Source organism: Haplochromis burtoni, unplaced genomic scaffold (genome assembly GCF_018398535.1).
Source record: "Haplochromis burtoni strain Fernald_Lab_line unplaced genomic scaffold, NCSU_Asbu1 Contig_55, whole genome shotgun sequence".
In the NCBI taxonomy this organism is placed as follows: Eukaryota; Metazoa; Chordata; class Actinopteri; order Cichliformes; family Cichlidae; genus Haplochromis; species Haplochromis burtoni.
Genome location: NW_024582416.1, coordinates 1,912,306 through 1,931,115, shown reverse-complemented (window position 1 = coordinate 1,931,115; position 18,810 = coordinate 1,912,306). Strand labels below are relative to the sequence as shown.

General features: G+C 42.6%; 1 protein-coding gene across 6 annotated transcripts in view; it reads right to left on the bottom strand.

Annotated features, from left to right (window-relative positions):
* Positions 1 to 18,810, bottom strand: part of ldlrap1b (low density lipoprotein receptor adaptor protein 1b) — a 44,674-nt gene continuing 25,864 nt past the window's right edge. Inside the window, exons 4-10 of one of the 6 annotated variants that reach the window (XM_042220807.1) lie at positions 17,470 to 17,584; positions 15,887 to 15,959; positions 9,237 to 9,332; positions 5,260 to 5,393; positions 4,849 to 4,883; positions 2,155 to 2,186; positions 1 to 1,129 (exon numbers count right to left, since the gene is read on the bottom strand). In XM_042220807.1, the coding sequence (XP_042076741.1) occupies positions 1,083 to 1,129; positions 2,155 to 2,186; positions 4,849 to 4,883; positions 5,260 to 5,393; positions 9,237 to 9,332; positions 15,887 to 15,959; positions 17,470 to 17,584 (532 nt within the window). In that variant the 3' untranslated portion in view covers positions 1 to 1,082. The other 5 variants (XM_042220808.1, XM_005922294.3, XM_014333578.2 and 2 more) reach the window with 5 other exon arrangements.

Genomic DNA, 18,810 nt, shown 5'->3' with positions numbered 1-18,810 from the left:
TGATAATTGGATTTTTATTGAAAACCAATGAATTAAATTAAATGAATATATTAACAAATGCTAAAATAACACTGGGATCCATCCCTGGGAAAAATATAGTAAACTAGTGGAGTGAACATAATTTAACATATGGTGATGGAGCGCCGCGTAACACCTGCATCCTCTCACACTGCTTGTTTTTTATAACTCTTTTCAGGTCGTCTTCAGCGATGGTGAAGTCTCACCGAGGGTCAAATATTTAAGGATGAGGAGGAAGGGCGAACAGAGGCACTGCGTATAGTCCTAAATGATGAGGCTGACACGTGTGGACATTAAATTCCCTTACATGAAATGTGTGCTTTCGAACACGGATGAATGCAGAGTGCAAAAATAGATTTTGCAATACAAAAAAAAAAATAAGATTGTCACTTTGTTCTTATTACACAAACACTCTCTGACCGACACATACACACTGTTTTTTAAAGCTTTTGGTGCCCAACAAAAGGCCGAAGCACGCAGGTAGTAACCTCACCAGTGAGTTTCCCTCAAATCCAGTTACAGTGCTCCATGTTCAGGTATATAAAACACTCACCAGCACCCTCTGTGACCTCACTATGACACAAACAGCACTCGGCTCACTTTGCACACATATACACTGCACATTCACACAAACACGTGGTGTACACAAGCACAAACACAACAGTAAACAGACACAGGAGTGACACACAGACTGCAACGCACATTAACTGACTGCATGTTTTTCTTTTTAAAAAAAAGGAATAAATGGTTTGTATTGCTTTGGCCTGTTCTGTGAGCAGCCTGCTCGTGTCGCCTTCCTCCTCCGGTCACGCAACTACGCATGCATCAGAGAGAAGACGACAGCAGGGAGGCGGTGGGGAACATGGCGGATGTCACAGTGTTCGTTTCGTCACTGCAGTGTTCGGACACGTTTACCACCGGGATCCTCGTTTCCCTGGTTTTCCCTTCTTGGCCCGAGGCTTCACGTTAGAACCCCCACGTGTCTTTTTGTGCCGTGAAGTCCGACTCCTCTTGGTCCCATTTGCCGGGGGACAGGCACTCTTCAGTGCTGAAGTCCTGAGGGTTCACCCCAATGTCCAGGACCTGGGGGTTAGTGCGAGACTCAGCGAGTCTGTAGCGACAAAGGGGAAGAAAAAAAAAAAAGAAAAGACATTTTATTAGCGGCTTTGGTAAAACTATAGACTGTACATAAAAGATGGACATGGCTTCCATCTGAAGCTCTAAAGATGACTGGGGTGCAGGGCAGAATCGCTGAGATGGAGTCGGCAACGTCTGGAGGAAGCTCAAAGGAGAGATGTTTCTCCTCTGTGCTGATAGGACCCAGTTGAGCTTGCTCGGGGTCTAATTAGGCTTCCTGGACTATTTTTGAGGTTCCACACAACTGGGAGGAGTTCCCCGCAGAGATCGCATCCGGTTTGGGAAATGTCTAAGGAATGTCTAAGGAAGCAGTGCTTTCAAGTTCCCAGAAGGAACTTGAAAGCACTGCTGAAGAAAAGGACATCTGGAACACTTCAAAGGATAATGTCCATCTTTTGTATACAGTCTATAAAATCTGATTTTCTGTTTGCAGTGTTTACAGATCTTTGATAATGGTCAGTACAGCGTGCACAAAAAACAGGAACATAAAAATGGACATCAAATTTTTAATGAAAATGATTAGAAAATAATAACAATGTGGCCAGATGTGGAAATGAAACAAATCCCCTATTTAATCAACCATAACAATCTAACACGAGCTCCTCTGATCATAAACAGAAGGGCTTTTTTTTTTTACTTCGTATGAACGTGCCACTCTCCATCTCTGTGTTAAAGCTGACGGATGTGAGGCAAACACTCAAACATCTGTGATGACGGCGTGGACAAAGTAGAGGAAACATCAGGATCTGTGGCAGAAACGTCCCTCATACTTTTTTAAACAGTGAAATGGTAAAAGAGTGAAGGCTTCCTCCTCACTGTGCTCTAAAGTTAGTCGACTGGCTACCGTTCTGTGCTATGTTAATGGTTCCTGTCATGAAACATGATGTGGAGACACGTGGGGTGGTTGATCACGGCTACCCGCACAGATGAGCAGGCTTAAACAGTGAGGTTGACGACAGGACGATGAGGTCACAACATCCAGTGACATGATATTATTACCTGAGTAGGATTCAAAGCTATCCAGACTGCGGCTGAGGGTGCAAAGAAAACATCACAAGTCAGGCAACAAACTCTCCTGAAAGGCCTAATTATAAAGCAACTGGACTGATCCGCCAGCAGAGGGCAGTGCAGAATCTCAAATCCCAACAACAGTCAGAGCTGACAGAGGCAGTGGACAGGCTGGTGACAAATTAAAGGAAAGCTCTGAAAGCTTGTTGTGGCTCTGTTACTCTGTGTGAGGGCATCTTGGCAGCTTTGTTTAGAACCACAAGCTCACCTTCAGCCTAGCAGGAAACACTGCTGTGCTGATGGGAGGCTGACAACACAGCGACATGAAATGCAAGTGAAAGCCACATGACGGCCTCGATCGGTTCAACAGATTTTGGAACGACACGTCCATCACTGCCCTCGAGCACCGACGAGGGGTGCTGCATCCCTTCAGTAGAACTCTGAGACTCTTTCAGACGCGCTTTTAAAAACCATCACTGTGGGAAATGTTATCGAGTCTGAATGCATGCTCTCACTTTAAGAGTGAGCGGGTTTCTGAGCTCAGTAAAAAGCACGATTATTTAGGAGCATGAGAAAAGAAATGAAACAAAAAGTTCAAGCATTGCTTGTTACTTTATGAACTGTGAAACATCCTGCAGTTTCACAACACTGTGTACTTTGGCTCATTCTGGGGATCAAAAACGGGCCTTTAAGGGAACAATCCAGCAAACAATGGGGCATAAATTTAGCACTTATAGCAGTACTTCTGTCGGCTTTACACCCTTCTTACTGACATCACCTATGGCCATCTAAAAGATAAACTATTAAATAACAGGAAGGTTCCAAAAGAGTCATACGGATGCGTTTCTTTTATTTAAGACAGCAAAACGTCTTTAAACTGCAGAAAAACTTGACTTATCCTCTGAGATTTAGCATGAAGTTAAACCTCACTGACAGTGAAGAAAGGGGAACAACTCAAAGGTGCTTTTTTTTTTTTTAAAATTAAAAATGTTTACCAGAAAATACTTTGACTAATCGACATCAGGGAGACTAATATTTTTAACTACTGTCTAACAAAGTTTATTGATAACACTTTCCTGAAACAGTTCAAATGTCCTGGATCACAAACAACAAGTTTATTTAACACATTAAGAAACTCTTAATTTGTGCCTGTGTGCAAAGCAGCTACATATGGTGCGTGTGCTGCTCGCCCCTAATAATGAGTTACAGACCCTCTGACCACTAATCTCTGCTGCTGCTGTTTCTTTAATCTGAAATAATACCGAGCTGTTTCTTAATCAGACAGAACAGTGATTAAAAAGTCACATTTACTGTGCTGTAAACAATCCATTAATCTGGAGCTTATTTCACTCCTCGTGCTAAACTGTAAACTGTAAATAACTTCATTACTCAGTGACATCCTCATTCACAGACTCATAAATTGCCTCTAATTTTTTCACTCTCCCGCTCTGACCCCTCATCAACCAGCACAATCAGCTCCTCCTGACAGACAAAGAAGTCGACCTTTCCCTCAGGGAATCCGAACTTCCAGTTAGCGGATGCATCTCTGCTGATGCTGGGAGCATCCTCGTTAATCACAGAGAGGGCAGCTAATGGTGCTAGGGTGTAATTACAGTGTGTGCAGACAAATAATCATCTGATAACGGGGCTAAAATGGCCTCTTAGTGCTTGATTACAGAGACTGAGCCGCCCATTCGCCCGCCACTAAATGAAAAGTGAGAGGATGTGAGGCCCACTGCAGAATTAAGAGGGAATGAAAAGCGGAGCCAAAGGAAATAAACGCAGTCGTAAAAAGCTGAACGAGTCTTTATGGCAGTAAAATGAAAAGCTGTAAACATTTGCAGAGTGCAAACTTGACAGCAGACCACCGCCGCTTATCAGAGAGGCCTGCCGATGGAGCCCAAATTGAAGCATCGGTCACAGCGGCCTCCAGCTCCACTCTGACCAGTTTGTTGATGGTACAGACAGAAGTTAAGCAGAGACAACGGACTTCCCAGTCAACCTTGAACCTGAAGACCTCGTGTTTCCTGTGCTTCATATTCAAGTTCCTAGTTTGATGTACAGTCATGAAAACATTCAAAGTTTCATCAAACAGCCTCAAACTAAACAAACTTTCTCCACATTTGTGTTTCGAGGCAGTTTTCCAAGTACAAATCATCCTTTCATTTTCATTCCTTCCAAAGAGCTTTTGTTTTTTATAGCAGTTAACTATTTTTGTCCTGCATCCACTCTTTTAAATTTCGTTTTTGGTTTATTTGAACTATAAAAGCCTCGCTCGGTATGCACTCAGACGTCTGCTCTGTTGAAAGTGTCATGTGTAAATGTTCCTGTGGTCCAACCTAGTAAGATATCAGAGTTAGATTATCAGCTGTGAGGGCAAAAAGACTTTCCTATACTGCAAATAACAACATCTTCACTGGGCTTGGGATATAAATACCAAGCAATCCGTCTTCTTTCCCCCCCTCGTAGGAAATCAGTGTGTGGCAATCAAAGCCTAGAAAGGCAGCACGACTCAGGGAGGGTGTCAGCTGAGTCAGGGCCTGTAAACTGAGCCGGGGTGAGTCAAGCGGAGGGAGAGGCAGTGTTTACTACAAGTGCAGCCCAAACTACAGACTCCTGATCCCAAAACAGCAGCTCATTAGAGCCTGAGCTTCAGGGAAAACCCAAATTAACTCATCTCCTCACCTTGAGAAAGCCTCGTCCAGACCGTCCTCCAACTCCTGCCAGACAGAAAAAACACACACACACACACACACACACACACACACCGGTTAAATTCAGAGTTTTTGTCTTATGAGGTGATAACAGTCCTTACTTATTATACATTAACATGCACAAAGTCTCCTCTATGCTCTCAGGAGGTTGAGTTATGCTGTTTGCAGCCCCACACCCTCGCCAGTTATGTGATAAGGCCCGTTCTGTTCAATAGGCTATTGTGTGCTTCATCACGGCAGCGGCTCGGCTGTAGAATACACTCCTTTGAATACAACAGGTACAGTACATCACTCGGACGCTTAATCACCATTTCCAGCACGGCAGTCTTCTTATCAAGCTGAAACAGCTGAAACGTACTGACCAGCCCTTCTCTCGTCTTACCCATACAGTATTGTTGTTCTCTGTTGCGTGATTATGCACCGTAAAGGGATCCGACTGGGTCTGCTTTGTTCCTGAGTGGGTCAGCGCCGCGTTCGCTCCCTCAGCCAAATCCAAAAGTTTCCCTGTGGCGACCTCTGAAAATCAAAACAAAGTTCGTAACATTAATTTACTCCTAAAAACCACAACAAACACGAAGAAGCAGGAAGTCAAGTGGCTAAAGTGGGCACATGAGGTTTTCCTCATGTTCGAGGCCGAGGGCTGGACTGATCTCTGTGAAAGTTTGTGCTGAAGGTCGACGATGGGCAGCGACGAACACAATCATATCCAAATAAACTAAAAAGCACAGAAGCAAATTAAAAGACGAGACTCTCGTCCAACACAGGAGGCGGTTGGAACTCAAACACAGCTGATGCTGAACAGATTACATGCGGTCAAAGTTTCAAATCAACGTGCTCAGCCTTAAAAATAGTTTGTTATGATGTCATAGAGCGATCCATCTGTCCATCTCCCACTTATCCGAAGACGTTACAAAGATCTCAGGATCATTGAACTCTCTCCCTGCTAATCCAGAGTGAGAATTGCACCTTTTTCATACAGAACCATGACAACCTGACGAATCGCCACCTTATCATAGTGGCGGTGTTTGTGCATTCCTGGTTCCTGGTGTGATCCTGGCAGCAAGAGCTCCTGTTAGGGTCTCCCATGCCAAACTTGTCCCAGGCGACACAAAGGGACCCTCAGTAGCTTCTTGGACCATAGAGACATGGTCATCTCAGTCTCTGTGAGCACAGAAGCCCCACCCCTTTCTGTTTCTGAGGGGCAACCAATCAGAAGACAGTTGATTTAAAGTAAAGGCCATAACAGCTTGTTTGTCGGGGGCCTGTGTAGCAGCTCAGTATGAAATAAAAGCTAGTTTAAAATGTGAATCATGCAAAGAATGAAAATATGGAGCTGGAAAAAGGCAGAACAGCCCCCACACTTCTCGTTATCAAGCTTCTAATGCATCTCATCAATTCAGCCATATGTGGCACGTCACTTAGTGATAAGTGAGCACGCAGTAACCCCACGCCTGACTACGGCGGCACTGCTGAACTGTAATGGGATTGGCTCGTAATGGCCCTGCCTGATGATTAATGCGTGTCAATAATGTGTGTCAACACTAATTTCAGTCGAGTCTTTAGGCTAATGTCACCCTCTGAGAACAGTAAAACCACAGTAACTCTTCTAATGGCGGGATATAAATACTCTTCAGTCCTTAGCTGACCTTTTTACTAGATTTTATGCTCCTTAAGGGAAAATGGTCCCGTATAACTGAGTCAGCATGCAATAAGATTTTCATGCAGTCTGTCCTGTGTGTCAACAGAAGGCATTCAGACCGTCTGCTGTTATGAAAAAGGCAATACTGTGAGACAGACCTTCACGGGGAGCGGAAGGACTCATCTGATGATTAATGCTGCTCACTTAAAAGCTTATTTATTACTATAGTGAAAGACAGGGTCTGTGAACAAACAAGGTAGAACTAATTCATCAATCAATTACCTGAAAGGTGATTAACAAGCAAACTTTTTTTAAAGTGGATAAATATTTAAGATGATACCAAAAGTTTTTTGTTTCTTTTGATTTTAAACTGACAGTCGTCTTTTTGACGTCTAAGGTTTTATAGATCAGGATACAACAACAAAAAAAAGCATCTATTCTTCGATGAACAACAGCGTTGCAGTCAGGCTGAGGTCTGGATTTCGTCTGGGCCACTGCAGCACCTCCATTCTTTTCTTTTTCAGCTAATCTGCAGATTTGCTGCTGTGTTTGGGATCACTGTCCTGTTGCATAACACAATTTGGATCAAGCACATCTAACTCTGGAATACTTTAAAGTTCACGAGAGAGAAGAAGCTTTCTCCCAGTAATCCTTCCAAACAAGCTATACTTTGTAACTGTGCTGTCATGAACTTTAAACCTTAAGCACTAACTGAGGCCTGCAGAGTCTAAGATGGAGTGATTTGGGGGTTTTGTTGGCTCTTAGTCTTTTTGCATTGTTTGACCTTGGGGTGACTTTGCTGTGGTATCCACTCCTGGGAAGATTGGCAGCTTCCTGAATGTTCTCCGCTTGTGAATAATCGTTGTCATTGCAGAATGATGGACTTGAAATTGTTTGAAAGTGTAACACTTCGCAGCAAAACCTGCTTATTTAAGACCACTGTTGATGTTTTTCCTCCTTTTCCTCCTTGGCATTACGTTCCCACACCTGAAAGCTTCCAATCGGCCTTTTATAGATGTGCTCACACTTGCTGATGATCAATTAATCGAGTACATTTGACAAGCAGCACCTGGCTGCTGCTTACCCTCTTAATTCCTACAGAAGCAGTGAGAGTTGACTTTTTCCACACTGCTTCTTGCATTTTAACTTAGTTTGATTAAAATACATGTTTTATTGTTCAGTTCCATACTTTTAGGACCAGATTAATTTGTATTACACCTTGATACGTCAAGCCCTGGAATAAGTTGCTTGTTTAATGCTGCCTATCTCTTAATCACAGCTGTTTTACTTCCTGTTGAAATAAAGACTAAAGTTTTTAATTTGCTGCTTCATATCGTGTCACAGAACTATGCATAAACACTTGAGTGCTGATACTTTTAACCAAGAAAATGATCATCATCTCCTCCATCAGATTAAATTATAAGGAAACTAAGCTCTACTTTTAACCTTGTGAAGAGGAAGAGACTGAGAGGCTGATTCATCTCCTGCAGGCAAAATCCCCCAACAATCAGGTTATGGCAGGACGTGGCATTTACAGGCCTGGCGCTGGGAGAAAGTCGAGGGTATCGTGTGTCACGAATAAAGCTGACTCACCTCCGACAACGCCACTGATCCCGAGAGTCTCTGACACGCTGCTAGTGCATCAGCCACACAGTGAAGAGCAGATAAATGTAAGAGCTCTGCTGTCCCTGATCACTGCTTCAGGGCTGGCAGCGAAAACTCCAGAGCACCGAGCTTTACTCTGCTGTGAAATTATGCTAATTTGCCTCACAGAAACGCAGTCCACTGGCAGCTAAATGACCCACCAGAGGGTCAGTAGGATAATGTTAGTCCAAAAAAAAGCCTCTCTGCTTGCAAAATCTCTGCTTTGTTGAGTCTTCTCACAGAGGATCATCTTTAAAGCCCGTGTTGACCATGAAGCGCTGCACGTGCAGCACTGCAGAGCCAAATAAAGCATCAGAACACATTTAGGGAGCTGCGCTTCTCTGACGGGAGGCCTGCTGGCTGAGCAGAGGAGCACAAAGCTGATGTTTTTAAGACTTTCCTGTAAAAAAAAATGGCCACTCCAAACAAATATCGAAAGGATCGGGTCGGGACAGGGAAAGGCATGCGCAAACACAACATGCACAAAAATAAAGCATCTTATAACAACATGATGCTTTTTGTGTAATTTATTCCCTGGATGTGGACATGTATGGGATTAATAATGCCTTCAGGTCGTCTGGCTCAGCGGATGTTTAGGGTCTGATCGAACAATGGGGGCAACAGAAATGTGAAATTCTTTCATGCTTTCTAAACAAACAGGGCTGTAATTGTGCTTCCAGAGTCAGGCGGAATAACAGCATGATAGCAGTCCTTTGTATTCATAAAAATGTCAGGGGAATCGCTGAACCAAGATTCAGTTTAATGCATCCACAATGACTGCAGTGTGGCTTTTATGTGTTCAAATTAACCAGATCATCAGCAGCACCATTATCACCACATGTAACTGCCTTAAACAGTCACCTACTGTTAACTTTTGTGATGTTAGTGAGAAATGGTAACCAATGAAAAGCAGACTGTCATCAGCTGACCTGCAGCCTCCATGTAGGCCAACCTTTGACAAGTGGCTGAACACTCTTCCATCCCTTGAGGCTACGATCGCTGCGACATGGAGAGAGAGAGAGACAGAGAGAAAGAGGAAGAGAGAAAAAGATGTGATGATGGGCGACGTGACTCACCTCCTCCCTTCAGGCTGCCCTGGCTGGCCGAGCTGTCCGACTGAGAGCTGCTGGCTCCTTCCCCATCTGAGCTCGACTTTACTCGTTTCTCTTTCTCTGAACAGAAACACAGAGCAGGACAACAAAAAGGAAAAGAAAGAAAATGAAAACAGTGCAGTCAGTGAGGACAATCTGTGATTCAGGAAGTTCTAACCACAGGGCCAGAGTGGTTGTGCTGCAAAGAACAGTTTGCCTTCATGCAGCTCAGATGTGGTTAAAAGTTTCACTCAACAAGCATACATTCAGTTTTAAATGTTCACAAATTCTATATTCATTATGTGCAAAGTGAAATATCCCAGGGCGTCTTTTGCTTCAATTTTGATGATTATCGACATGCTCCATGAGGACAGTAAGACACAGAAGGTCACTGCTGAAGAGCCTGAAAGCTGTATTGAAGAATATTAAGCAGCAAGCGCAACAGGAAAAGGTGCAAAAACAACAGAGACGACCGCAGACTTTAAATGGTTGTAAAGAACAGTTGAAGAAATTTGGAGAGCATCACACAAGAGCAACAACGCACAGTTGTTTTCAGGAAGCTACAACCACATCATTCCCAACATCACCAATCCTAAACCAGACATTACATCAGAAGTGTTTGGTTTAAAAAAAATAAACATGATGGTTTCTCTGTGGCTCTAAATCCTCTTTTCAGATAAAAGATGCAGTTTGGAAACTGAGGTCCTGCAGTCTGGAGGATGAGGCTCAGAAGCCAAAGTCAACACAGCGTGACCCGGGAGGTTTTAGAAAGCGTCACGCTTCCGTCTGCAGACAAGCTCTCTGGAGATGCAGATTTCTTTTCCCATCAGTAGAGGAAATTTGCAGTAGTACCAAATGTGTCCGGCCTACCAACTTGTCTGACCTGAGCCCCACAGAGAATCTATGAGAAACCTCAAGGAGCAACAACTTTCAACAGAGCGTATAAATGAGCATATTTTTCAGACATTTGATATTTCAGTGTTGAAAATCATGTTTGGTTGATCTTCTCAGAATCAGAGACACTAGATTTGTGATTTTCATTGGCTATAAGCAATGATCAGCAAAAAAAAGCTTGAAAGATTTCATTCAAAGCTTAATTAATGAATCTTTTCAAAACTTCTGCTGCTGTACGTTATACAATCCCCCCCCCAAAAAAGGAGAGAAATCTTTGAACATGTTAAGACTATTACTGAAATCATCTGCCAGCTACAGCAGGGTTTGTAACCGTAGCCTTTAAACAGGGAGCGCCTGGGTCTGTGTTTGGCCCGAGCGTTCCGCTGAAAAGTTTCTCCATGCAGAGCAACAGCTCCCTGCGACTTCCTGCACAACATTTCTGTTAATCTCAGTCCAGCAGAGCAGTTTCAGGCCCTGTATTATTCACACATGTCAGAGCCACAACTTCAAACTGCATGCAGAGTTAACTGAGGACAGAAAACACTTCCTTTAGGCAAACCCTGGGTGCATGTCTGTGACGCCATGTCTCAGACACATCTTTGTCCCACTCTTTGCACGGCTTTAAGTCACACCAGAAGCATTTTAGCAGTACAGGATCTTTTAGCGTTTCATTTCCTGCCCTCCTCAAGTGCTCTGTACAGCTCGAAGCAGAAAACTTCTGTGGGGCTTTTAATGTGGACCCGAGTGGATCTGATCAGCTCCAGGATAGCTCCTGAATAGAATCGAAGACTTTCAAGTAATTTATTAGGCTTACAGAGCTGTACTGGACACAGAGTTTGACCTGAAACATAAAAGGAACAGAGACGCAACTAAATAAATCCTGGTCGATGATCTATGCGGGGGGACTGGAGACGATTGTTGTCCTGCAGCCCCAGAAGAGCCAATCAACAGTCAAAGCAGGAAACATGTTAGTAGCTGTTTGACTGGCACGTTTCTGCATTTGCAAACGGAAACATGGCTGCAGAGTGGCAAAACTCGCTTCTAGAGGGACTCTGAAGGTACTGCTGTGCAACAGTAGTGGTACAGATATCACACTTTGTGGCAAACTGTGGTTTTACACATAACAACAACAAAAGCCATATAAATATTTACAGACATCAGACGGTAATTAATCGGTAATCTGCCTGAGCTGTGTCACATACGACCACATATTTCACCAGTTCTTTGAGGGCGCTGCTGCAGCTTGCACAAGCGCATGTTGCAACTCCTCTCTGGCATGCCATTTAATGAGCAACATGAAATCTCTCGCTTCCACTGATACGCCTTTGAGCTGCATCCTTTGTTCACTCCTATGGCCTATATGTGGAGGAACAAGAGAGGATCCACCAACCCGAGCAAAGCACAGCGGCTCACAGAAACCTCTTTCCCACAACATCACATTACAGAACCGTACACGCAGCTACAAGCTCAAACTGATTTCACTCAGTCCTTTTTCTAAGGTATCTCACACACTTTGAGTTTCACAAGTGTTTTTGAATTGTGTTAAAATATTTTAAAACTTGCTGTTTAAGCATGAATCATCAGAATTACACAACTACATGTGAAACACTGCACGGAAATCCGTCTGTGCAGTTTGAGAAATCTTTCAATGAGCCCAGTGTCGTCACACGAGCGCTAGCATCACTCTACCTGATTTTCACACCTCCGTTTACTTGGGGCCCAATCACAGCGGTTGATTAAGTTAAGAAAGCCAAAATATTTTTTTTGCCACTTGTTAAGCAATTCTGTCCAAAGTTTCATGTGTATTCATGTCATACATGAGGAAAGGTGTGCATTTTCTATTCACAGATTCGTGATTGACCGCGCAGCCCATGACCACTTCTCTTCAGCCCACTGTAATCTGGTTTTCTTCCATTTAAGTGTCCGTCCTGGTTTTTGTTTGGAGTTTCTGTGCCAAAAACACTGATGCCCGCTTTCATTTATTTCGTGGATTTTCTGTTTTCGGGGCAGACTGCGTTGAGTTTTCAGTCTTGCAGCTTTGATGTGTTTCATAAAAACAGCCGTTTGTTAAGAAATATTTGTGAGTCATATCTGTGATTTGTGCATTTTCTACAGTTTCCCAAAAAAAAGAAAAGAAAAAAAAGGAAGCTGAAGGAGAATCCTCGAGGTTTATCGATTCCACCGTTTTTGTGGGTCGGCAAAACATCCATAAGGCTCGATAAAATTTTTAGTTCAGTCCAATTTGATTAAATTGGTCAGAAAAAAACAAATAAAATTATCACGTTGTGAAATTTACCAAAAACAACTGCAGCTTTGAAGTTTTAAAAATGCAAAAAAAAGAGAATAAAGTTCATTAATAAGAGGTCTTTTTCATGTTGTTATACAGCATTTTTACATTTCTATATACAAGCTTGTTTATTTTTTAATAATTTTTCTGCCCTTTTAAACTTATTGAGCCATTTTATATCTGTATGTTTTATTTTATTGAGTTATTCCACTTTGTTTATAGGCTGTGTTTAATGTTTTGGTTGTTATAAAGCAAACTTTCAGCATGAATAAAGTTCTACAGCTCGTCTTAAAAATAGATTATAGAGCTTTATTCAAAAGCCCGCCTCACTGCTTGAGATGAAATGTCGCTTTCTGCTTTTCTAACCACAACTTTCTTATACGCACCGTCATTCTTGGTGCAGTGAAAATAACATTTCCCATGAGCCCGGGTCGCTTGGTAATGGCAGCCTTAGAAAAATTTCCCAGGGCACCCGTTTTTTTCTCTCCTGCAGATCCTCACGTGTGCACTTTTCAGTCGGCTGCTAAACATGGAGCCAACTCACAGATACGGCAGTTCAAAGCTTGCTGTAGTGTTTGCAGTGAATATTCTATGAAGGCAGATTTATGAGCAGAGATGGGATCTGTAATATACAGAGGAATGTGGGTCAGGAATGTGCAGAACCACGGTGGGTGGTGGTGGTGGAGAGCTTGTAAGAAACAAGCAAACCACACAGACATGCGGTGGATATCTCCCTTCCTGCCCTCGTCCCCGGGGTCTTGCAACTTTAATGAAAACAGACTCCAAAGGATTTTTTTTTTCCTTCTCCCCATCTCTCTTTCTTCTTCCCTGTCACAAGAGAGCACCACGGCTTCTTTATAAAAAAAATATATATATATATATTCCCCTCCATACCCCACAGAACATATAACAACTCGTTCAATTAAGCGACTTCGCCCACATTAAAAATTCGAGGTGAAAAGTGTAGAGCGAGGGAAGGAGAAGGATGGGGCGAGTGAGGCTGTATTAAATTGTACTCTTTAATATTCGAGTCAGAAATACAAAAAAAGACAAACGAAGAGGCGTGAGGCGAGGAGTCCGTGGCCTTGATTTTGATGGGGGGGAAAATAAAATAATCCCTCGTCAAAATGGAAATGTGGCCACAGTGGAATCTCCACAGTAAGAGCAGAGGAAGCTGTGGAAATGTTGCAGGAAAGAAAGAGGCGGCTGGATTTTCAAACAGAGCAAGCGTGCGTCTCGAAAGGACTGAATAAATAAGCACGCCGTCGCTTGAGACGGGATCAATGACACTGACACTGAATCTGTCAGGAGGCTGAGCTCCCGCCGACACACACACACACACACACACACACAATCATTTTCCTTTCTCTCTCACACACTCGCCATCCAAACACCCCTCCCTACCCTGCCTTTCATGCTTTCTTGCCCCTCTCTTCTCCTCATCCCCATCCCCCTCAGTCGCTCTTCTCCACTCCTTCGGAAAAGAACCAAAAACAGAAGAAGCGATGGATTTGGATGGAGAGGGAATAGAAAACAACTAAACTGTGCATGCACGGGGAAGGCAGGTGCAAGACAAGACGACAAAGGATAATCACAAAATTCAAAGAGCACTCACAGGGCGATACAAACGTAAAGATTAGAGAAAATGGTTGAGGGGGTGCCGATCCAGAAACTGATATTATGTAGCAAGAATTGCTCATTTACTCTGGAGTCATACGTGCAGAAAATTACATGCATGTTTCTGCTGAGCTGCAGAAACACCGGCCTCACACAGCTCTCTGATTGGCTGCCGCCTCCACAGTTCCTTTGACACTCACACCAACTGTTCAACTGGGTTTTAGAGAGGCTCAACACAACTCAACAAAAATATAAATATACTTTGTTAGCTTCCAGCTAAATTTCTATTTTCTTAATTAGTTTTGGTGGAATTTCTCAGCTTTGATGGCAGGTTTGTTGATGGAGAGTCGCAGGCAGCTTAGAAAATTGATGGTTTTATTAATACCTAAAGGTTGATACATTTTTTTCTGTATTAAATGTTTGTGTATTTTCCCCCACTGCCATCTTCCCAAGCTCAATCTTTCTGTGTTTTTATTTTTTACATTCAGAGTCAGGTCCATAAATATTTAACTTTGGTAATATTGCCTGTGTTCTCCACCACAGTGGATTTTAAATCAGACGGTCCAGATGTGGTTGAAGTGCAGACTTTCAGCTTTGATTCAAGAGGTTTAATAAAAACATGCAATGAACCGTTTAGAATTAGGGATTTTAACTGGACAAAGTTTTTAAAAAGAAACACGTTTGAACTCAATGACTTACTGAAATCTAGAACTCGTATGCATCACCAAATGCTGCGTTTCCTCCCTTGAGCCCCTCTGCATTTACATTCATGAAGGCATTTCCTGAATGTTGACAATGATGTGCTTTCCTCTTCGAGGGTGTTCTTGACTTGGTTAGATGCTGTGCAGTTGTTGTGCAACTCTGTTTTCATGCACTTGTCTTCCTTGAGCTGTTCGGTGCATTTACTATTTTTTCAAAACTACCTGATTACAACTACTAAAAACGAGTGCTTGGAATCAGCTTTTCTCTACTTTGTCATGTAACATCTGTCACCTGTCCAATTAACTTTTAACCTCTGTGAATAAAAATGGTTGTAATTTTTAAACACTGCAATGCTTTTATTAAACCTCTTGAATTAAAGCTGAAAGTCTGGATTTTTGATTTAAACTCCACTGTGGTTGTATGCAGATGCAAGATTTGCATCTCTGTCCGAACACTCACTGACCTAACTGTATGACTTCATGCTTTGCTATGCAAAGTGTGTCATGGGGTCAACTTTGCATGAAAAAAAGAGCCCAACAGTTAATCCAGCGACTAGCCTTTTTGCATAGTAAAGCAGAAATGCACATGGAAGTGAAGTAAATGCAAAATAAATTGCATTTACAGAGGAAAATATGGAAAATTGACTGCAATGTAATGTTAATCCAAAGTAAAAAAAAACAAAAAAAAACATTGGTGCATTTAACAGCTTCCACATTTGAGTTATGTCTCAGTTTGGCACTTTTGTTCCTCCATATAATAAACTACATGAGAAAAATCCCACTTCCCACACATCTGAGTCTTTATTTTGTTGTAAAGGGAACAGAGAAGATCTATTCTAGTCACCCCACCTCTGCCCCAGGCTAATCCTCCTGTCCACCCCTCCTCACACTGATACCTTTAACTGTGAGACTCTCTAACCATGACTAAGTTGCCTTTAATAAACTGAACCAGGTGCCTTTGGCTGGTGATTTCACGCTGTGCAGGGAATCGACGAGGACATCACTCTGTGAGAGAGATCACAGGGAAAGCCAAGCAGATCTCCAGTACTTCACGTGACCTCTCTGGAGGGTGTAAAAGCCAAGAGCAGAAGAAAGAGAGGAAATTTTCTGTGGTGATGAAGAGCGACCATGCGTACCTTCTTTGGCAGCCTGCCAGAATTCAAACGCCACTTTGAACGCCTGAGCCACCGTTAGAGTTACCGCCTGGGCCTGTTGGGACGGAGGAAGAGACAGAGACAGGAATGAGGGATGAATAATACACGATACGCATCTCATGCATTACAGGAAGGAAGGGAAGGTATGGCTGTGACACAAACAGGAAACGACCATCGACATAAGAAGGATTTTCTTCACAGATACTCGGAGAGAGGGAAGAGAAACTCGCGGACAACACGACGAGTTGTTTATGCAACTGGGAGGATACGTGGCCTTTTGACCACAATGAAATTAGTGAAGGGAAGGAAGAGGAGGGAGCGGCTCTTTCGGCAGAACTCCAGGGATGGTGAGAAAGCCAAGAGAGGGATGACAACCTGCTCGCCTTTCATGCTCCCGCTCCTTTCTTTTCCCGACTTAATATTTACACATTTGCATAAATACAAATAAAGTGTCAGCGCGGCGACTCTCAGGTCTCTGAATAAACTGTTCTTCATGTGTGGCCAGGTGCAGAAGCTGCATGTTTTACCTGAATACAAAATTGTATTAAGGCTCTGAAGCTGCAGTGTGTGTCCTTAGCTTAGAAAACATTTCGCAGTAGATTTCTTTGCATTATGAGAAATCTGCCTCTTTAATGCCAGTTCCTTCACTCAGGGATTACATTACATTTATTACATTATTACATTTATAACCCTATCATGTCATTTCCTGTATCCCAGCTGGGTAAGCTTTCGTCTGAGCAGCAGTGGTACTGGTGGTTACATTTTATCATTTTACAACAGTGCTTGTTTTTTTAACAGACCAAAAAACAGATTTGCCAAAATGTTCAATTTACCTTTAAAATAAAGGGAAAGACAGGAAGTGTTTAATACAGAAAGTAAGTGCATGTAAGTCACCTACACTTGTGTAAACTGGAGGCTGATTCTGTTATTTTTTGTGTGTGCCGGGGAAAAGAAAGAAACCTTCATTATAAAAACTAATTGCTATGACAGATTAACCTTTTATTAAACCTTCTCTTATGTCTTTACTTGTCGAGTAGATTAGCACAACGACCCCGCTGAATAAGGTTTTCGCCTTTTTTACAGTGATGGGGAGCTTTGTCCTTCCTTTATCCACCCCCAAAAGTTGTTTTAATTATAGTGTGAACATTAAGTTATGGATCAGGCTTTTTTCCTGGGCGAGCGATCCAAACCACACAGTAACATATTGATGACTAACCTGTGGATCATCTCCAATCCTGTCTTTTCTGAGGTTTGGTTTATTTTTTGCATCTTCCTGCCGTATGACATGCCGTACGTATCAACATGAACGACGTCTTCATTATACTAATGTATGTATATTAGCCTAACTGTAGCTCAGTTGCTGGCATTTGCAGTGCTGTTAAACCCTGTGGGCAATACCTGAGCAAACAGACATTTTATTGAAGCTGAATCTGGACTGTTTTGGGGCTCAAAGAAGAACAGGACTCAGACGTCCTGTTGCCCAGCGACAGTCGACAAGCTAACGTCAGCGACCACGTCGACTCTTCACACAGCAGGAGGCGTTTGAAAAATATCAACTTACTCACCATTTTCCTCTTAGCGCAGAGGAAGGCGTGACACTCGAGGGTCTCGTTGTGCTGACTCTGGACGATGTAGGCAAACACTTTGTCGTGCATTTTGTCCGCAGTGCAATATGATATTCTGAAACAAACACACACATTCAGAAAGCCTTTAATTTAAGACTCATCTGGGATTAAATGAAACTTTATCTGCTCTAAGCCCTTAAGCTATTCCAGAAATCTGACTTAAAACTGCACACGTGATCAAACAAACACACACACACACACACACTCTCCAGCTGTGTGCAGGTACACAGCTGGACAAAGTCATAAATCTGAAAGGGAACGTGTGCAGTGGACATCTGGGCTGTTTGGTTTCTGTTACTACACACACCCACAGTGTCAACCCATAAATCACAGTGGGGACATTCCATATAAAAAACAGTTTAATCTGGAAAACAATCAGCTGCTAATAACTCCAGTATGTTTAATGATGCCACGCAAAATTTACCATGAATATTTTCCGATCTTGTAAGCCCTGAAAGTACATCCGTGTTGAAATTTATGCCGTTTAATTTCAGCACTTTTGAGCCATCATAACTTCATAAATACAGGAGATATCTACATGGATTTTTATAAGGCTGAATCGGATTCATTTAACTCCCACTGCAAGCATCACAATCTAAAATCAAAAACTCAACTTTGTTCAAACAGGTGTCATTTAACCCTGCTGGTACCCTGTATGCTTGATGGGATTTCTGATCATTCACCAGAGAAAACTTTCAAGTCTCATATCACCGTGTGATTGAAGGAGCAGCCATCAATCTTAAAACCTCTCTTTTTTTACCCGGGGCGCTTTTGGAGCCATGATTCCTTCTGTGTTCAAATAACTTTCTAATTTTCTTTTGACAAAGAGCCGTCATGCTAATAATTTCTCTAACATAGTTTGGACCTAACATATCACCCCTGAGCTAAAACTGAAGGTTCAAGAATCCTAAAACTCTCAGGCTCACAGATGAGCCTCAATCACAGAAGTACAAGCCAGGAGCTCAAGAAACTGCAGCAGCATGTTCCCCTCCAAAAATTATTAAGAGTGTAAAAGATCTTACAGCAAAAATAAATAAATGAATCAGAAATGCTGGAAAAACTAGAGCAAAAATTTCACCCTGCCTTAATGTAACTGGAGGAGCTTTAATTTCACTGTATGCTGGTAAAATTTTGAATGGCTTTGTGAAATAGGCTAAAGTTACTTTAATAAATTACAAGAATTCGCCTGGACTCTGTGCAGACCATGGGGAAAACGTGCACACGCAGAAGGTCATCTTGATGTGCGAATCCTCTGCATCGTCTGTCGCTCTGGCTCGTCAG